Source organism: Podarcis bocagei, assembly GCF_964188305.1.
Source record: "Podarcis bocagei genome assembly, chromosome: 5".
NCBI classification, from domain to species: domain Eukaryota; kingdom Metazoa; phylum Chordata; class Lepidosauria; order Squamata; family Lacertidae; genus Podarcis; species Podarcis bocagei.
The window spans coordinates 76708467-76726708 of record NC_138129.1 but is presented as its reverse complement, the minus strand read 5'-3'; the positions used below and the strand labels follow the sequence as shown (position 1 = coordinate 76726708).

At 45.2% G+C, this 18242-nt stretch overlaps 1 protein-coding gene across 2 annotated transcripts in view; it reads left to right on the top strand.

The window, feature by feature from the left end:
* The window catches only part of SNX7 (sorting nexin 7), a 53186-nt gene extending 35827 nt beyond the window's left edge, over positions 1 to 17359 (top strand). For both annotated transcript variants that reach the window (XM_081194070.1, XM_081194071.1), the window contains exons 8-9: positions 5635 to 5787; positions 16598 to 17359. In XM_081194070.1, coding sequence (XP_081050196.1) covers positions 5635 to 5787; positions 16598 to 16672 — 228 coding nt within the window. In that variant the 3' untranslated portion in view covers positions 16673 to 17359. The remainder of the gene's footprint in view (positions 1 to 5634; positions 5788 to 16597) is intronic.
* Positions 17360 to 18242: the final 883 nt, after the last annotated feature.

Below are 18242 nucleotides of genomic sequence, written 5' to 3'. Positions count from 1 at the left end.
AACATTGGATCCCAGGACATTTCCAAGCACAATTCAAAGTGTTGGTGTTGACCTTTAAAGCCCTAAACAGCCTTGGCCCAGTATACCTGAAGGAGCGTCTCCATCCCCATCATTCTGCCTGGACGCTGAGGTCCAGCGCCGAGGGCCATCTGGCGGTTCCCTCACTGCAAGAAGCCAAGTTACAGGGAACCAGGCAGAGGGCCTTCTCGGTAGTGGCGCCCGCCCTGTGGAATGCCCTCACGTCAGATGTCAAAGAGATACACAACTACCAGACTTTTAGAAGACATCTAAAGGCAGCCCTGTTTAGGGAAGCTTTTAATGTTTTACGCATCTCTGTATTTTAATATTGTGTTGGAAACCGCCCAGAGTGGCTGGGGAAACTGAGCCAGATTGGCGGGGTATAAATAAATTGTTGTTGTTGTTGTTGTTGTTGTTGTTGTTGTTGTTGTTGTTGTTGTTGTTGTTGTTGTTATTCCTGCAGCCTTTGGTCTCTTCTCTGATAGCAGAGGCCAAATTGTGCCACTTTTAGAAGCTTTGCCTCTGCAGCAAAGCATGCTAGGACTGGAGGGTGCTTTTAGCATTGTGGCATCTGTGTGTTCTTTTCTGACAGGGAGGAGAAAACAGAGCCTTGTGCAATTGCTTCTTGTCTGGCCAGTGGCTGGGATCAAACTACTCTCCAAGTTCTTCCTGGGAGGCAGCCTCATGGGGCTCTCAGCCAGGTGGCTTCCACCACTCCTCCTCATCCAGCCAGTCCCTGACACGCCCTCTCTGGCCATGATGGATAGGGCTGATGAGAATTGGAGTCCAACAAAATCTGAAGAGCCACATGCATTGCAGGGGGTTGGACTAGATAACCCTTGGGTCCCTTCCAACTCTACAGTTCTATAATTCTGTGTTGCCTATCTGTCTTTCAAGTATTCAGAATATGGGACATCTTTTTTTCACTCCTGCCCCCAACAAAAAAGAAATCATATAAACAGTGCTTTTTTCTGGGGGTACGCATATCCCTAAACATTTTGTGAATCTAAGTTTGGCCTCATTGAGGGGCAGTATTTCAATATGAGTAGGTGCTGGAGGAGACTCTTGAGAGTCCCATGGACTGCAAGAAGATCAAACCTATCCATTCTGAAGGAAATCAGCCCTGAGTGCTCACTGGAAGGACAGATCCTGAAGCTGAGGCTCCAGTACTTTGGCCACCTCATGAGAAGAGAAGACTCCCTGGGAAAGACCCTGATGTTGGGAAAGATGAAGGGCACAAGGAGAAGGGGATGAGATGGTTGGACAGTGTTGTCAAAGCTACGAACATGAGTTTGACCAAGCTGCAGGAGGCAGTGGAAGACAGGAGTGCCTGGCGTGCTCTGGTCCATGGGGTCACGAAGAGTCAGACATGACCAAACAAACAAACAGAAAAATGAGAGTACCCCTAAACATTATTTTTTTAAGGAAAAAAAGCACTGCATATAAAAATGATTCTTCTTATCCATGAATTTGCAGATGGGGAGCTGAGGCTGTGAACGGCCTCCTAATAAAATTGTGGCAGCGACTTCCCAATCCATAGCACAGTCGCATGACGAGGAAAGACTTTGTTTGGGGTACACGAAAACCGGTTCTGTAGATCTTGGTTGCTGTGCAGAACGGAATCTGGCTCTCTTCAGCAACCCCCCGCCCCTTTCTCTCTCGTAGGCAGCGCTTTCATCGACCTTAATGAGCACAACACAACTGTCCGGTTGAGCTTGCCTTTGAAAGCGGATACCCAGAAATTATGTTGACAGTGAGTGGCATGAGCGTGAATGTAATGCGAAGAGTAGTTGTGCCAGAGAAATGGAATCACAAACAGGTCATTAGCGCTGACAAAAGGCTAGAACGCTTGGTCTTTATAGGGGACATCGATTCGTTCCTGCAGGGAAGTCAGCTGTGACACCTGATAAGAGGGAGGAGATTGGGACCGGGAACAGTTTGGGCAGTCGTTTCTAAGACTGAAAAATGGATCTCATCCGATAGGCCATGTGATAAATAGCAATAGCTTCCAAGCTGAAGCGCATAATTTGGGCCAGCTGTGAATTGCCCCTTTCCTGACCCTTCCTTGCAATCGGCTCCTTTAAGAGCAGGTTTGCAAGTTCAGAAAGAACGTGGGACTTGGACCAAAAAGATCTGGGTCCACAGTCCTACTCAGCCAAGAAGGTCAATAGGAAATCCTGGATTAGACCCATTCTCTCAGCCCAACCTACCTCTCAGGGTTACATGAAGACAGAACTGAAGGGGTGAAACTAAGGAGGAACTGATGGAGCTGCTTTATACCCAGTTGGCCCTTCAATTGGCTCAGTATTGTGTATACTAGTGTTTCCCAAACCTGGGTTTCCAGTTGTTGTTTTTGACTACAACTCCCATCATCCTTAACTACCAGGACCAGTGGTCAGGGATGATGGGAACTGTAGTTCAAAAACAGCTGGAGACCCAAGTTTGGGAAACATTGGTGCATACCAAAGATGGGCAACCTGTGGCCCTCCAGATGTGGAACTCCCAAGTCCCATCAACCTAAGAGGCAGATACAAAAGCCTGGACTTGTAAAAGGGTAAAAGGGTATTGGGAAATAATCCATAATGAATTGTAAAAAATGTTTAAAAGTCCTCCCCCCCCCCAAAAAAAAAAAAACCAGAGTCCTTTTTGTTGGGGATAATTAAGACTGAAATTCCCAGGTGTCAAAAAAGGTTATTTATGTATGCTACTACTGCGGCCCATGTTTTGTTAACTTCAAAATGGAAAACGAGTGAGGTCCCAACTAAAGAAGAATGGCTGACAGAATATGCACAGTTTGCAGACTTAACATATAGAATAAGAGAACAAGAAGAACATAACATTTAGAGAAGATTGGAAAACGTTTATTGAATATATGGGGGGAAAATATGTATACCTGAAAACATTGGCAGCATTAAGTAAATACAACAATGTAAATAAGTTTTGATGATGCAGTAATGGAATACCGAATGGTTTAGTTTTTGTAAAGTATGCAGGGATTTATGATATGCAAAATGAACCATGGAAAGAGAAGAAAGGAAGTCATTGATATTTTTAAGAATGTTTAAATGAATATTTTAAATTGTAAAACAGAAAATTTAATAAAAATTATAGATATATATTATAGATAAATAGATAGATGATAGATACAACCTGACACTGTAATAAAGCAATTGGGTAGAATAGGAATGGGAACTGGGCTTTCATACTTTGAACAGCTGTGGAGAAGACAGCGTTTTGGCAGGTGCACTTCGTCTCAGCGGCTTTATGACACAACAAGTGTCGCCTGCCCAAAAAATGCCTCTTACACATCCCTGCTAAAGGTACCTGAGCCCTGGTCAACTTACATGGCAGTAAACAAGAATCGACCAGGAAGTAACTGCAGCTTGTCTTCAGCGGGTGCAGCAAGGTGGTTACTATGGTAACCACCAGAAAGTCAGCGCTGCAAAAATGTAATGATTGTTACTCCCAATGACCACTATATAAGCTTCCAAGGATATATATCCCTGTCATGGAAACCTGAGGCCAACATGAGTCGTCAGCTTTTTTCCTTCAACAGCCAGAAATCTTAGGGATTCACAAGTTGCTTTAGCTCCATTTTCCAGAATTGTTTGAAGGTGTCGACATCTCTTTGGTTTCCACTCTTACTGAAGCAGTCAGAGAAAGAAAGAAGTTTGTTTGCGTGCATATTAGTCTGTAGTGAACATTCTCTTTTTTTGAATAAATTTTATTAGCGCTTATAAAGAGAGATAGATATAAAACTTAATACCAGATATCTTTCTTATCCAATGTTAATCTAAATAAAATAAAAACATAGAGGAAAGGGGGAAAAGGAAAGGAGGAGGAAAGAAGAGGGGGGGCGAGAGAAAACGATAAGAAGTCTAGTGAACACTCTGCGTTGGGGCAGGAAAGCCTCCCCTCAAGATCTTAGGGTGAAAAGTTTTTGTTTGGGGCAAGGATTTGGGTTGTGTTCTTTATTTTGGAATGAGAGGAGGTGGCACAGGGGTCCTCTTCATTTATTTCTTTTTTTAAAAAAAAGAAAAAACTCGCTCAGCTGCGAAATACTTTGAAAATGGCCATTTGACTGAACCCTGCTCAGAGAACATGACCCTTTTCTCTCTTCCAGTTAGTGCCACAGTTTGGAAGAGAAAGGGAAAAGTTGAGGGGCACAACTCAGTCTGGAAGAGAAAGGGGAAAGTTGAGGGAAGAATGATGGCTACTCACCTTGCCAACAAAGGTCCGTATAGTAAAAGCTATGGTTTTCCCAGTATGATGTATGGAAGTGAGAGCTGGACCATAAAGAAGGCTGATCGCCGAAGAATTGATGCTTTTGAATTATGGTGCTGGAGGAGACTCTTGAGAGTCCCATGGACTGCAAGAAGATCAAACCTATCCATTCTTAAGGAAATCAGCCCTGAGTGCTCACTGGAAGGACAGATCGTGAAGCTGAGGCTCCAATACTTTGGCCACCTCATGAGAAGAGAAGACTCCCTGGAAAAGACCCTGATGTTGGGAAAGATGGAGGGCACAAGGAGAAGGGGACGACAGAGGACGAGATGGTTGGATAGTGTCTTCGAAGCTACAAACATGAGTCTGACCAAACTGCGGGAGGCAGTGGAAGACAGAAGTGCCTGGCGTTCTCTGGTCCATGGGGTCACGAACAGTCGGACATGACTTAACGACTAAACAACAACAACATGAAAAGTGGCACTTCCTCTTTTAGTGGGACAGGAAATTTGGTCCTGCCTTTTGGTTTAGCTATGTTTTTATTTCTCTTTCTTCCTGCATTGCTGTGTTCTTAGGTTTTTATTATTTTGGGGTATAAGTTGGTTTGTGTTACCTGGTAAGAAGGGAACAAAGCTAACTCATTATACCACAGCTACGAATGACATGAAATTCATTCATGAATGCAATAGGCAAGCAGTTCTTCAGGGAAACTTGTCAACCATCACTGACCTTCCAAAGAACCAGTGGCGTAGCATGGGGGTGCAAGGGGGCCTGGCCGCACCGGGCGCAACATCTGGGGGGGGGCGCGCTGGCCACCTCCGGAGTCGCTGAAGAGCCTCGGGCGCAGGCTGTAGCAGAGCCCCATGTCTCACGGAACTGACGAGCTGGCAGCGGCTCTCAGCGCTCGCCGCGGTCCCCGTGCGTCAGGGCCGCGGAGGGCTCGCCAGGCAGACCCTCCTCACAGCCCCGCCTCCGCCGCTGCTGCAGCTGCTGGGCCATGTTGCATTTTCCTCGCCTCTCTGCCCTCCTTCTCCGGGCAAGCGGCGTCGTTTGGGCGGCAGCGCCAGCGGCAACTCGCCTCAGATCACCTGACGCGGCAGGTTAGGGGGCGCAAATTACTTGCCTTGCCCCGGGTTAGGGGGCGCAAATTACTTGCCTTGCCCCGGGTGCTGACAACCCACGCTACGCCGCTGCAAAGAACCTGAGTTTGCTGGAAAATAGGTTGGGTTTTTTAAAATTGCAGCCAAGAGAAAAGGTCTCTTGCCTGCATCTGCAATCTAGAAACGCAACAAAGACCTTGCGTTGATGCTAACAAAGTTTCCATTACCGAGTTCTTGATTGGGATTTCACCCTCTGTTACTTAGTCTGATCTTGTTTGTTTGCTTGGTCTAGCTATCAGAAGAGATTGGAAAACTTGAAGATAAAGTAGAGTGTGCCAATAATGCTCTGAAAGCTGACTGGGATAGATGGAAAGAAAGCATGCGTCTTGATATGAAACTGGCTTTTGGCGATGTTGCAGAAAATAATATCCACTATTATGAACAGGTAAGACGCACTTTTAGGAAAGCGTTGTGGGGTCGTTTGCTTTCTCTGTACAGTTCGCTAAGAAAAGAAACCATTTGCAATGCAGTTTTATATTCTGACATAGGCCTTTCAGTTAGCTGCTGTGAGCTCCAACTGCTTCTGAGTTGACGGTCAACAGAGGGCAGTCTTGTTTTACAAAGTGTAAGGACGGAAGCATGTATTTATCTTGCTTCAAGAGAGCTGCAAGCGTTTGAGACAGGGAAACTTTGCCTTCCGGGGCTGTGTAGAAGAAGACGGCAAGGTTTGAATAGTAGATCCATCACTGAGCGCTTTAGTTGATTAATCAGTAGGCCAATTTTAAATTGGTGTGGCTGAGATGGAAATTAGTGTCAGCTTCAAGGCAGAGCTGCCACCTCTTTTATTGGACCGGTTCCTTTTCCTTAAACAGCAACCCAGCACGAAGAGATCAAGCAAGTTAAGCTATAATAAATAATAATAAATTTTATTTATACCCCGCCCTCCCCAGCCAAGGCTGGGCTCAGGGCGGCTAACAACCAATAATAAAAACAAGTTGAATAAATACAACTTAAAAAACAAGATTAAAATGCAACATCAAAACATTAAAATGCAGCCTCATCACAGGAGGAGAAAGGAAAAAAGAAAAAGGGGGAGGGAGTCAAATTGACTCCAAGCCAAAGGCCAGGCGGAACAACTCTGTCTTACAGGCCCTGCGGAAAGAAATCAGATCTTGCAGGGCCCTGGTATCATGAGACAGAGTGTTCCACCAGGCCGGAGCCAGTGTTGAAAAAGCACTGGCTCTGGCTGAGGCTAATCTAACTTCCTTAGGGCCCGGGACCTCTAGAGTGTTGCTATTTATGGACCTTAAGGTCCTCCTTGCGGCATACCAGGAGAGGCGGTCCCGTAGGTACAACAGTCCTATCTCTTATCTCCATACAATAAAAAAAGTTTTGCCTGTTAAACTTCTGAATGTCGAGCTGTTTTAAAGACACTGGGGTAGGGCAAGAGGGGAGAGACTGATAGAGGGTCACACTTGAGGGCCATTGGCTGCATTCGCACATCACACTAAACTATGGTTCTGTGTGACATATATGAGCAGGGACAAATTGCAGGAAGCCTCGAACTCGCATGCTCCTCATCTCCCCTCTCTTCTTCCCATGCAGCCAAGAGGAGGAGTGTGAAAACCTTTGCTTCCACTTTTAGTTCACTAAAGTTTGCCATGCCATTTGCTCCTGGAATTACGATTCACCTTAGGTATGAATTAGTTTTAACAAGCCAGCTTCAGTTTGGAGTAGGCTTGTTGGAAACTGACCAGATGTTTACATTAGCCACAATTTGTCATACCAGGCAACACAGCAAACTAGATTAACCAAAAGTGAAATTAAAAGCTTCTGAGATCCTCCAACCAGCCATACACGAGGAGAGAGGAGCATGAAAGCTCAAGGCTTGTTGCAGCTTGTCTCTGCTCCTGCAGGTCACAGTAAACCGTGGTTTAGTGTGATGGTCAGATGTGACCACTGCAATAAGGAGTATATCATAAAATATATCTAATTATGAATGTCTTACATGGATGTCTAATGTTTGCTGCAAAATGCTAAGGACCTGATCCACAGGAAACCTTAATGTGGCACCCACTTGCCAGCTAAGAGCTTTTTTCAGAAATAAGTAAGTTTAACTAGTTTTCTCTGTGAATAAAACCAATTGAATTGAGCCTTTGAACAAATGAAATTGCCATACAAGGCACAGCTCTTTTTTCTCCCCTTAACAGCTTTGAAAAGGAGCCATGCTATATTTTCTGACTGAGAGCACCATATTAATTAGTTTCTTTAAAAAGACAGAGAGAGTCTCTATACCTTGTTGTATTCTAATATGGGTTTTCCCTAATATGAATGGCTTTCATCTGACCTCACAGTGCTGAATTTACAAATGCTTTCAACATAATGTAATTAGAAAGAGAGAGCTCTTGATTATCAGGTCTGTTTAAATTCGTCTAAGAGAGGCACAGGGCATTGACAATCTGCTCCTATAAATCAAGATCAAAACGCTTCCTCGTATCTGAAGCTTTGCTGCTTCTTGACATTTCCTTAGCTTCCTCCTGTCCACTCATGACTTTTGGATTTTCCTATTAGAGATGCATGCCCCAAAGCTAGTCATACAAATGTTGTGCTCTAAAATTATTAGACTGTTCGCAGACTGGTCTTGAGGCAGTTTGGGTTTTTCGTAGGGGGAAAAAAGGATCTGCAACCCAAACATAAGCATTTGCTTTTGAGTAGCTCTGTGAATTCTTACAGTGGCCTCCTTACAATGCCCACCATTGCACCAACTCTCCAGTATTATTACGATGCAGTGCCAGTGCACAGCTCTCAAGATATTTGAAGGTGGCTAACCTGTGGTTCTCCAGATGTTGTTATATGGCAGCTCCCATCACCGCCAACCATTGGCCATGCTGGCTGGAGCTAATGGGAGCTGGAGTCCCAACAACATCTGCTCTAACCCATCCCCAGCATTTATATGCTGGTGCAACTGCTCAGAACTGGGCTATCAGACTGATAACTTGAGAAGGAGCTAAGGCATATTAATTACCTCTCCCTTCCTCAGCTGATCTGCATGGATGTGCAAGGAAGGGGGCGTGTGTGTGTGTGTGTGTGTGTGTGCGCGCGCGCATATATATATATATGGTATGCATGAGAGGCATCGACTCTGGGCCACACCCACTGCTCAGGCCAAAAAGAGGTTCTACAGTCTTGCCTTTAAAAGGTTTGTCACATTAGACATGCCAGGAAAGATTGTCAGACTTCGGGGCCTCAGGGAACTGTCTTCAAACACAGGAGAGAATGCTACACGCCTTGACATTTTTCTTTGGCTTAGATCAAAATCCAAGCTGGAACGGAATTTCTGGCTTCCCCACCATCTCCTGCTTTCAACGGGTCACCTATACTCCCACAGAATCTCGTCAGGGTGACAAAAAAGTAGGGGGGAAATGCTCTCTTTTGCTTTTCTTCCAGGTTGCCAGTGATGCTAGAGGAAGGGAAGATGAAAAGCGTGTGCCCGGGCAGCGGTGGGGTGCTGGCATGGGGATAGAGTGACGCTTTTCCGAGATAGTTTAGGAACGGCTGGGGAAATTTATTTGTGATTTCACCATTTATTTCCAGGAAACTTTGGAGGGCTCCTGCACCAATCTGAGGAGAGCCTCAGCAGGCTTGCCCATCCCTGCGTCTCACAGACGTGCTGTCTCCGTAACCCTCCACCAACCTTCTCATGTATACCATAATTTATTGTGCCCTTTGTGTAGATGGGGAGCTGAGCCTTGCCTACAGAAACCTAGTGACCTCTTAGGTAGACTGAGATTTGAACCAGTGATTCAGTGACTCAGGGTTCATTCTCCTAGCCACTATGTTGCACTTCCATTTACCTGTTGGTATCAAATGCATGCAAAAATCATGGCGTGTATTCTGGGTGATGACACTCCTCCCCCTTTTATTACATTTTCATTTATTAAATTTATATCCTGCCCTTGCTCTCAAAGGAGTCTAGGGTGGCAAACACACCAGTGAAAAAACAAATGCTATTTGAAACATTTAAATGCAATTAAAAGTATCCAAAGAACATTTAAGAGCAATAAGCACAGTAAAACATTAAAGAGATTTTTTTAAAAAAGGGTCTCTTTGGCACAGACCCACCAAGATGTTCAAAGAGGTTGCAATGGCCCCTTTGCTTTGTGTTTTGTTCCTTTTATTGCCTTGGATTCCATCGTATCACACAAGTATTTCTAAAACGTTGTTTCCCCTTTGTTAAGTCTGGGGTAAAGATGTGACCTCAGAGTTGTTCCACATGCTTTCTTAGGTACGTTTGCCTGAGGATTTTTGCTGTCAGTCTGTCGAGCCCCATTTAGCTAGTATGGAAGAACATGTCTTATCCTCCTTAAGCCAGATTAATGCTGTCACTGTATGAAGTACTTCAACAACAGAGCGTACCTGCAAACTGATCTGCACAGAGCGAAATGACTTACAATGAGTTGCAGGGCTTTGTTGACACTGTAGCAGTCCTGGCATCTCCAGCCAGAGCTGGAAATGTCCCCTGTCTGAAATACTGGAGAGTGTGGACAATACTAAGTTGGAAGGACCAATGATTTGATAAAAGTCAGCCTCCTATGCATAACTGTTGATACCTAAGCTTTCTTTTTGCCATGTAGTGGAATTCTATTCTGGGTGCCTAAAGATGGTATAGCAATGCAGAATGCTATCAACATTTTGTTGGACTGTGTGGCGAATGCCCCACTGGTTTCAACTAGCACTATCAAGCAATAAGATTTTTTTTAATGATTAGCAGTACAACCCCAGGGACACGGGTGGCGCTATCGGTTAAACCACGAAGCCTAGGACTTGCCGATCAGAAGGTCGGCGCGTCGAATCCCCGTGACGGGGTGAGCTCCCATTGCTCGGTCCCTGCTCCTGCCAACCTAGCAGTTCGAAAGCACATCAAAGTGCAAGTAGATAAATAGGTACCGCTCCGGCGGGAAGGTAAACGGCGTTTCCGTGCGCTGCTCTGGTTCGCCAGAAACGGCTTAGTCATGCTGGCCACATCACCTGGAAGCTGTATGCCGGCTCCCTCGGCCAATAAAGCGAGATGAGCACCGCAACCCCAGAGTCGGTCACAACTGGACCTAATGGTCAGGGGTCCCTTTAGCTTTACTAGCAGTACAACGCAGGCTTCCCCTTCCTCCGCCGGAAATCACTGAAACTCAGTTCTGACACCTCTCAGGTGGACACCATTGCACCCCAGTGATCAGGGATGATAAGAACTGTAGTCCTAAAACAGCTGGGGACACAAGTTTGGGGAAACGGTGTGCTGGCCTTTCTCACATTGCCGACAATCCTGTTTATGCCTGAGTTAGGAGCATGATTCTCCACTTAGACCGTTAGCATTGTGGACATTTCCCTATGCAAAGATTGAAAACATGCAGACTGACTTGATATATATTTGCAGAAGAAGCCAGCTGCTGATCAGTGTCAATTGCACCCATCCAGAGCCAATCTAGAATTTGCCCCTCTGGCTCAGTGAAAAAGGCAGCTAGGCCACAGACTGGTTTGTGACACAGCAGCAACCTGTATGTACCAATGAATGAACCATCGCAGGCAGAACTTCAGTATCCTCGCAGAGCACAATGCCTTTCATTGTAATCAGTCAGATATTCAGCTGCCAGTTGCCAAGTGTGGAGTAATCATACAATGAGAAATCAAATGCTGTGCCTGCATCCCTCGGAGGCTGTGTAGCAGGTGTCTTTTAAATGTGTGTGCGTGTGTGTGACACACACACAAATCCCACACCATGGTGGGTATTATAAAAAAACACAACATGGATGCACAAGTGCAGCCTGCTTGACAATCAAAAGAACAGCACGCTGTTCACAAACCAGCAGGTAACCACCACTATTGTGTTTGTACTGTCACATATCAGCAGGGCTTCCCCTGCGACAAGAACAGATGAGTTTTCTGCTGTTCTCCATAGCGCTCCATATCTATAATGTTTAATTCATCATTTTGGGGGGAGATAGCTTCATTAGCCATTGCAGCATCTTGCTGGAAGGGGTGTACGTCCAGAAAACGTGTCAAGCAGTTTTAAGTCGAGATGAAATCAGTAGCACTCAAAAGCAAGGCTTACCTGTATATACTGCTCATTTCATGGAGAGATGATAGCCTGGGATGAATGTTGTAGAATGAGGAGTTTGCACAGGAGAGAGTACACAGCCCTGGGGGTTGTTGGCATTTGTCAGTCTCCAAAAAAACAACAGTGAGCCTCCGGGGGTGAAGTCAAACTGCTGTGTTAGCGTCACTGAAGTGACCTCCCTAGGGTGTGGGGCCAGAAGTGTGTATGGAGGCCCCAGGCTGCCCAGATGACAAGACTCCCCTTTAGCTTTGCTGATGTGGTCCAAAAGAAATGAGAGCAATACATTTGGCACCAGCTTGGCTGCAAGAGTTGCCAAAGGAGGCGTACAAGGAGCCATTTAACCATTTTAGGAGCTCCACTCCGGATTTGTGTAGGGTTTACTCCTTAGCCCCTTCTTCTCCCACAAGGCAGTGGAAGTTTGGGACCAGAGTTTTCTTTCTCCTAGATGAGCTCCCTTCCCATGTTGATGAGCCCCACCTGCCCCTCCCTCTACAGCACACGCAGAACCTGCCTTCTTGACCACTGGGCCCACCATTGATCTCGCCCACTCAACCTACCAGAGCCTGTTCTGTTCCGGGTCACCATGTGTGACAGCGGGACACATGCAAGTCAGTTCCAGCCTGCTCCACTCCTGCCCTGTCTCCTTTCAGCACCAAAACCAGCGCGCACACATCAGCAGTCGTGTGTGGGCTGATCGCATGCGAGTGGGGAGGCTCCTGTATATGCAGGAGGTGGTAGCCACATCCATTTCTCCTTGGCTATAAGATAAAGTAATGGTAAAGGACCCCTAGACGGTTAAGTCCAGTCAAAGGTGACTATGGGGTTGTAACACTCACCTCGCTTTCAGCCGACGTTTGTCCACAGACAGCTTTCCGGGTCACCTGGCCAGCATGAATAAACCGCTTCTGGTGCAACAGGACACCGTGACAGAAACCAGAGTGCACGGAAACGCTGTTTAGCTTCCTGCCACAGCAGTACCTTTTTATCTGCTTACGCTGGTGTGCTTTCAAACTGCTGGGTTGACAGAAGCTGGGACAGGGCAGCGGGAGCTCACTCCATCATGGGGATTTGAACCACCGACCTTCCGACTGGCAAACCCAAGAGGCTCAGTGGTTTAGACCACAGCGCCACCCGCTTCCCTTGGCTATATCCACCTCTGGCATGTAGGCCCTAAAGGGTTAGACAAGAAGGATTGCATCCCTTGGGCAGAGTAAAGTTCTACACCCTTCCCTTAGAGTTAAGACAATATATAATGGGCATAAAATCCTTAACTGTTCAAGGGTCACAGTTTAAGGAATACTCAGAGGCAGACATTGTCTCCATGTTTATTATATCTGCTAAGTCAGGATTGTGGGACTCCCAGCTCTCAATGACCACAGGGCGGAAGCGCTGGGCAAAAACTTTCAAGCCAGGGAGACAGGTGATCAGGAGGTACTATCCAATATCTCCAGCAATATACAATAGATGATAGATAGATAGATAGATAGATAGATAGATAGATAGATAGATAGATGGTAGATAGATAAGGTAAAGGGACCCCTGACCATTAGGTCCAGTCGTGGCCGACTCTGGAGTTGTGGCGCTCATCTCGCTTTATTGGCCGAGGGAGCCGGTGTACAACTTCCAGGTCATGTGGCCAGCATGACTAAGCCGCTTCTGGCAAACCAGAGCAGCGCACGGAAACGCCGTTTACCTTCCCGCCGGAGCGGTACCTATTTATCTACTTGCACTTTGACGTGCTTTTGAACTGCTAGGTTGGCAGGAGCAGGGACCGAGCAAGGGGAGCTCACCCCGTCTTGGGGATTCGAACCACCGACCTTCTGATCGGCAAGTCCTAGGCTCTGTGGTTTAACCCACAGCACCACCTGTGTCCCTAGATAGATAGGTAGGGAGGTAGGTAGATAGGTATCCAGCAATATATGGAACCATTGCAGTAATCAGGTGCACCATTGTAAGAACAAGCAATACCAAGGATGAACACCATGTAGACATCAGCTTAAGTATGAAGCCAAATTGGTTCGAAGAAGCACATTAAAACGGCTCTTGTTTATAACTGACAAAGCAAGACATTTTAAAATTAAAATCACAGTAAGTGACTCGCCTTTGAAGCAACAGTGTAGCGCTGCCTTTCAACACAAAGATTTAGAGCCTCTTTTACTTACATAAGTTATTCAATTTTTAAAGCTTATCCACATTTATGTAACCAAATGTGTGTTCCAAAATTCAGATCCTTCTGTGGCTTATTTTGTTGTCGGAGATCAGAGCTCTGCTCCAGCTGACAAGATATATAATTAACCATATGAATACAAAAGTAGGTCTCTGTGCCTCAGGCTCTCCAGGCCTTTTCTTCTGCAAAAACATCAGCTGCAAAAGTGACATTACTTTTGAGGCATTCATTTGAGCTACTCTGAAATTATTCCATTCCGCTCCCTTAGCACGGAGCGGGGAGGTGGTTGATTCCAGATAAAGGACCTTTAGCACAAACTCACCAAAGGAGTGTAAAATGTTAAGACAGAGTTTAATTTCAACGTGTGGGATTGGATTTGTAATTTACAGATCTAATTACTCATAAAACTGTTCTGGGTCACAGGGAAAGGATAACGACCACAAAACGAAATGGAAGAAGCTTGCCTGGAATGACATATTGCATGGGAATATCATTGCAAGTTACAACATGTGAACCAGAACATCAGCTATAGGGGGAAACCCAGAAAGTGTTTTAATTTTGCATGCAGCTGTGCCTAAAGATCATTAGCAACTGCAATAATTACACCATAATCCTGTCTGGTGCATCAGCAAGTTCTATGAAGTATTTACAAATGTGAGGTAATTTCTGATCCAGTGCAGTGCATTTTCGCTCCATTCTGTTGGCTGGAGAGCAGTAAAGTGTTCCCTTAGCCAGTGTTACATGACAACATTGCAGCCCTTTCCACAGTTGTGGCTACTGTAAAATTGATCCACAGTCTGTCTTTACAGTCAGATGGACTGGAGGCTGTAGTCCAACTGGGACCTGCACTATATGCATGGAAGATCACACTGTTGAATATTTCTTAGTTGCTGCCACCTCTGTTTCTGTATTCAAAATCATTAGCACAGAATCATTGCCCACGGGGGGTGGGCAGACAGGGCAAACTGCTTAGCAATACCTTGAATTCCTGCACAGTGGAACCTCGGTTGTCGAACATAATCCGTTCCGGAAGACCGTTCGACTTCTGAAACGTTCAACAACCGAGGCACAATTGCTGGTCGGCAAATTCCTTTGAAAATGGAGAAACGTGCCTCAGACTTCCGAGGCACGTTCGAAAATGGAAGTATTCACTTCCGGGTTGTCGGCATTTGGGTTCCAAATTGTTCGGCTTCTGAAGCGTTCAACAACCGAGGTTCCACTGTATTCACAACCACCAGGGCTAGGAACCAACTTGGTCTTTAATTTAGAAACAGTTTCATGGGAAGCTGAACTCTGCACCTTGTACTGTTGGATAAATTTAAAAGGGGTTCCTACACTGGAGACATCCCTCCCATAATCCCAAAAGAAAGCGATGCCGGCTTCAAGTGAAAGCAATGCTTCTTATTAGACACGTGATTTCTGCTCACCAATATTAGCCATTGCAACCCAACATCATTATCCTGAACCAATCAAAATTATTTAGATCTTCAGATCAGCCCTCATCATAATACCATGTGGTTACATAGGATCATTTTCAGTACTATTTTTCTAGAAATAGTGGCATTGGAACTCACCATGAACATCTCCCTTGTTCTCTTACAATGGCAATGGCTCCCATCTGAGAGGCGCTGGAACTGAATTCCAGCTGAAAAAAAGTCCTGATCATTTTTCAGTGTCCTTCTTTATTAAGATTTTGACTAATTTTCCTGCTTACTAAATATCCCCCAGTATCTTCTTTCATCTAGCTTCAAAACAATTCAAGATTAATAGCAATTTCCCTGCCTAGCCGATTCTCCTTTTCGTGCACACAATTGACGCTCAAAGATTCAAACAGGAAAGCCCGCAGTTTAGCACTGAATCAGAACAAACAGCAATAGGATTTCCCATGAGTTGCTGTTTGTTCTGATTTAGCACTAGAGAGCGGATTTTCTGGGTAAAAGCAGAGGGGAAAGGGCAAAACCTCTCAGGTCTGTGTCTAGAAAGCACGGGACAGGCGCAAAACTGCTTGAACCCGTGCTTTCTAGGCACAAGGCAAGCAGATCTGTGAATGAGCCTGTGTGCTTCATGACTAAAGAGCAATGTGTAAAAGCTGTAAATAAATAAAGGGTAGGCCCCTGTGCTTTTGAGAGGAAGGCAAGCTGACTGTTTTACCGTATTTTTCGCCCTATAGGGCGCACTGGCCCATAGGGCACACCTCGGGTTTTTTTGGGGGGGATGAATAAAACAAAAATTCCCCCCCCAGCTGCAGGGCTGGGGCGGGGGAAGCCCAAGCTTCCCCCGACCCCAGCCCCCAGAACAGGCTGCTATCCACAAGTCTTGCGAGCCCGGCGGCAACTCCTGCCAGGCTCGCAAGGCTTGCGGACACCTCCGGAGGGCGCCCCGTGCTTCGGGCTGCAGGCTGCTGCCCGCAAGCCATGCGAGCCCGCGGGAACTCCTGCTGGGCTCACAAGGCTTTCGGATAGCTTCCTGAAGCCTGAAGAGCGAGAGGGGTCGGTGCGCACCGACCCCTCTCGCTCTCCAGGCTTCAGCGAAAGCCTGCATTCGCCCCATAGGACGCACACACATTTCCCCTTCATTTTTGGAGGGGGGAAAGTGCGTCCTATAGGGTGAAAAATACGGTATATCCTTTGCCTAAAGAGCTGCCATCCATAGAGCCAGTATTCGTTGACCTTTTATTGTAGTGTGATCAAGACTGTAATAATCAGTGCAGACCTTTTCAAGTTAAAAGTACCTAAAATAAGCAGCCAGTTACCAGGAATCGATTTCCTGAACACGGGCAAAGCAGCTACTTGTCAGAATAAGCTATGGCCCTGCTCATCATTCCTCATGGTTTTTAAATGGACATAAATTATTGCTATTCTTAGGAAAATTAATGGGTCCTAACATTTCACCCTACTGCTTGTTTTATATTACACGCTCATCAAGACATTTGAACAGGTTTGCGAGACTTCAATTTAATTTCCCCCCTCTTGTTTTAAGTGCCTTGCTACCTGGGAGTCCTTCTTGACATCTCAAACAGACATTCGCTTGGAAGAACCTGAAGATCGGCATTGACTTCCGCCAGCAAGGACCTGTTCCTTAATCTTCTTCCGAAATATGTCTAGCCAAAGAAGTTCTCTGCCTATGAGATCAAATCCATTTTTCCATAGAACTGTTAAGATTCTGTAACATGTAGAAAACAAACCTATTGAAGTCTCAGGTATTCTACAGTCCTGGACTATATTTTGAATCATGGTATATATAGAGGAGGTGAGGGTAGTGTTTAGGATGTATTGCTAAACCATGGTTAATGTTATGAGGATGAGATCTTGGAAGACATTGGAAGGTTTTGATCAACCACATTATGCCATAACCCTAAACTAAGGTTTGTTAAAAGCATTGTTTGGTTATTAAACCACGGTTTGAAGATGGTCTGTTTCAGCTAACCATAGTTAAGATTCACCACGGTTTGTTGGGTTTGGATGATAAGCCGCAGTTAATCAAAAATGGAACAAAAATGCCCAAACTCTCCCTCATGGCTGTGCTGGAGGAAGGAGAATGCAAGCCTTATAACACTCATAACACCAAATCATGGTTTAGCACTGGATCCAAACTGAGTCAGAGTGAGAGCGAGATCTGCTTTTATTTTTACCAGTTTTGTGCATTTATCTGGTTTTTCTTTTTAAATACCCTGTAATTTGGATATAAAATATTTTAAATATGTAAAAATAGCTGCATTTTAATAAATAAAAATTAAGAGGATTTTCTCTCTCTCTTTATGCTCATTGTTGCAGCCTGTTTAACTGGCTTTGAGTATTTATAAAACTTCAGAACAATCACTGAATGAAATCTTATCTTGGTAAATGTATTGCAGCCAAGCTTTCACTAGATGGAATGCGGATGCCGCTAACGGCAGATTCAACACCAATTAGTCTAACGTGTCTGACACCAGGAATTTTTTATTTTTATTTTTAGATTGTCAGACTACTCTGTGTGTGTGTGTTTGCACGCTCACACACAGAAACAAATGATGTTATTCTATATTAATCAATATAAACAAGGTTCGTACACTTTCATTATTGCTAGATCAGCCAATTAAAGTGGTGATTTATTGATGGTAAATTTTAATTTGCACAGAAGCTTCTCTCCCGGTGGGTTGGAACCGCAACACTAGCTTAGCTCAGTTGGTAAAGCATGAGACTCTGTATCTCATAGATTTGAGCCCCATATTGGACAAAGCTTCCTACCTTTCAGGGGGTTGGACTAGATGACCCTGGTAGCCCCCTCACACCTCTTCCTCCCACCTGCTGCCGGGATGCTAGGCATTGTTGCTCTAGCCCACTAGGCAAGCCGCTTCTGAATCTGCAAGTTAAGAACACACTCTTTCCCCTTTTTAAAAGGGGGGGGGGCTGTTTTCCTATTGTGTTGCACAAATCAGGGAGGTGATGGACGATGGTAGTTTTCTAAGAGCAGGTGGCCATTTTTGTTGATTACATCATAGCACATTTTACATTTGCTTTAATCCTCCCACTAGTGAGGTTTCCCTTCCGTGTTACATTTTTAAAATTCGTACTTCTGCTTTCCTTATCCAGCCAAGCTGTAAATTATGGAAGGAAGAATCTCACAAGTAGCCCATAAACACAAA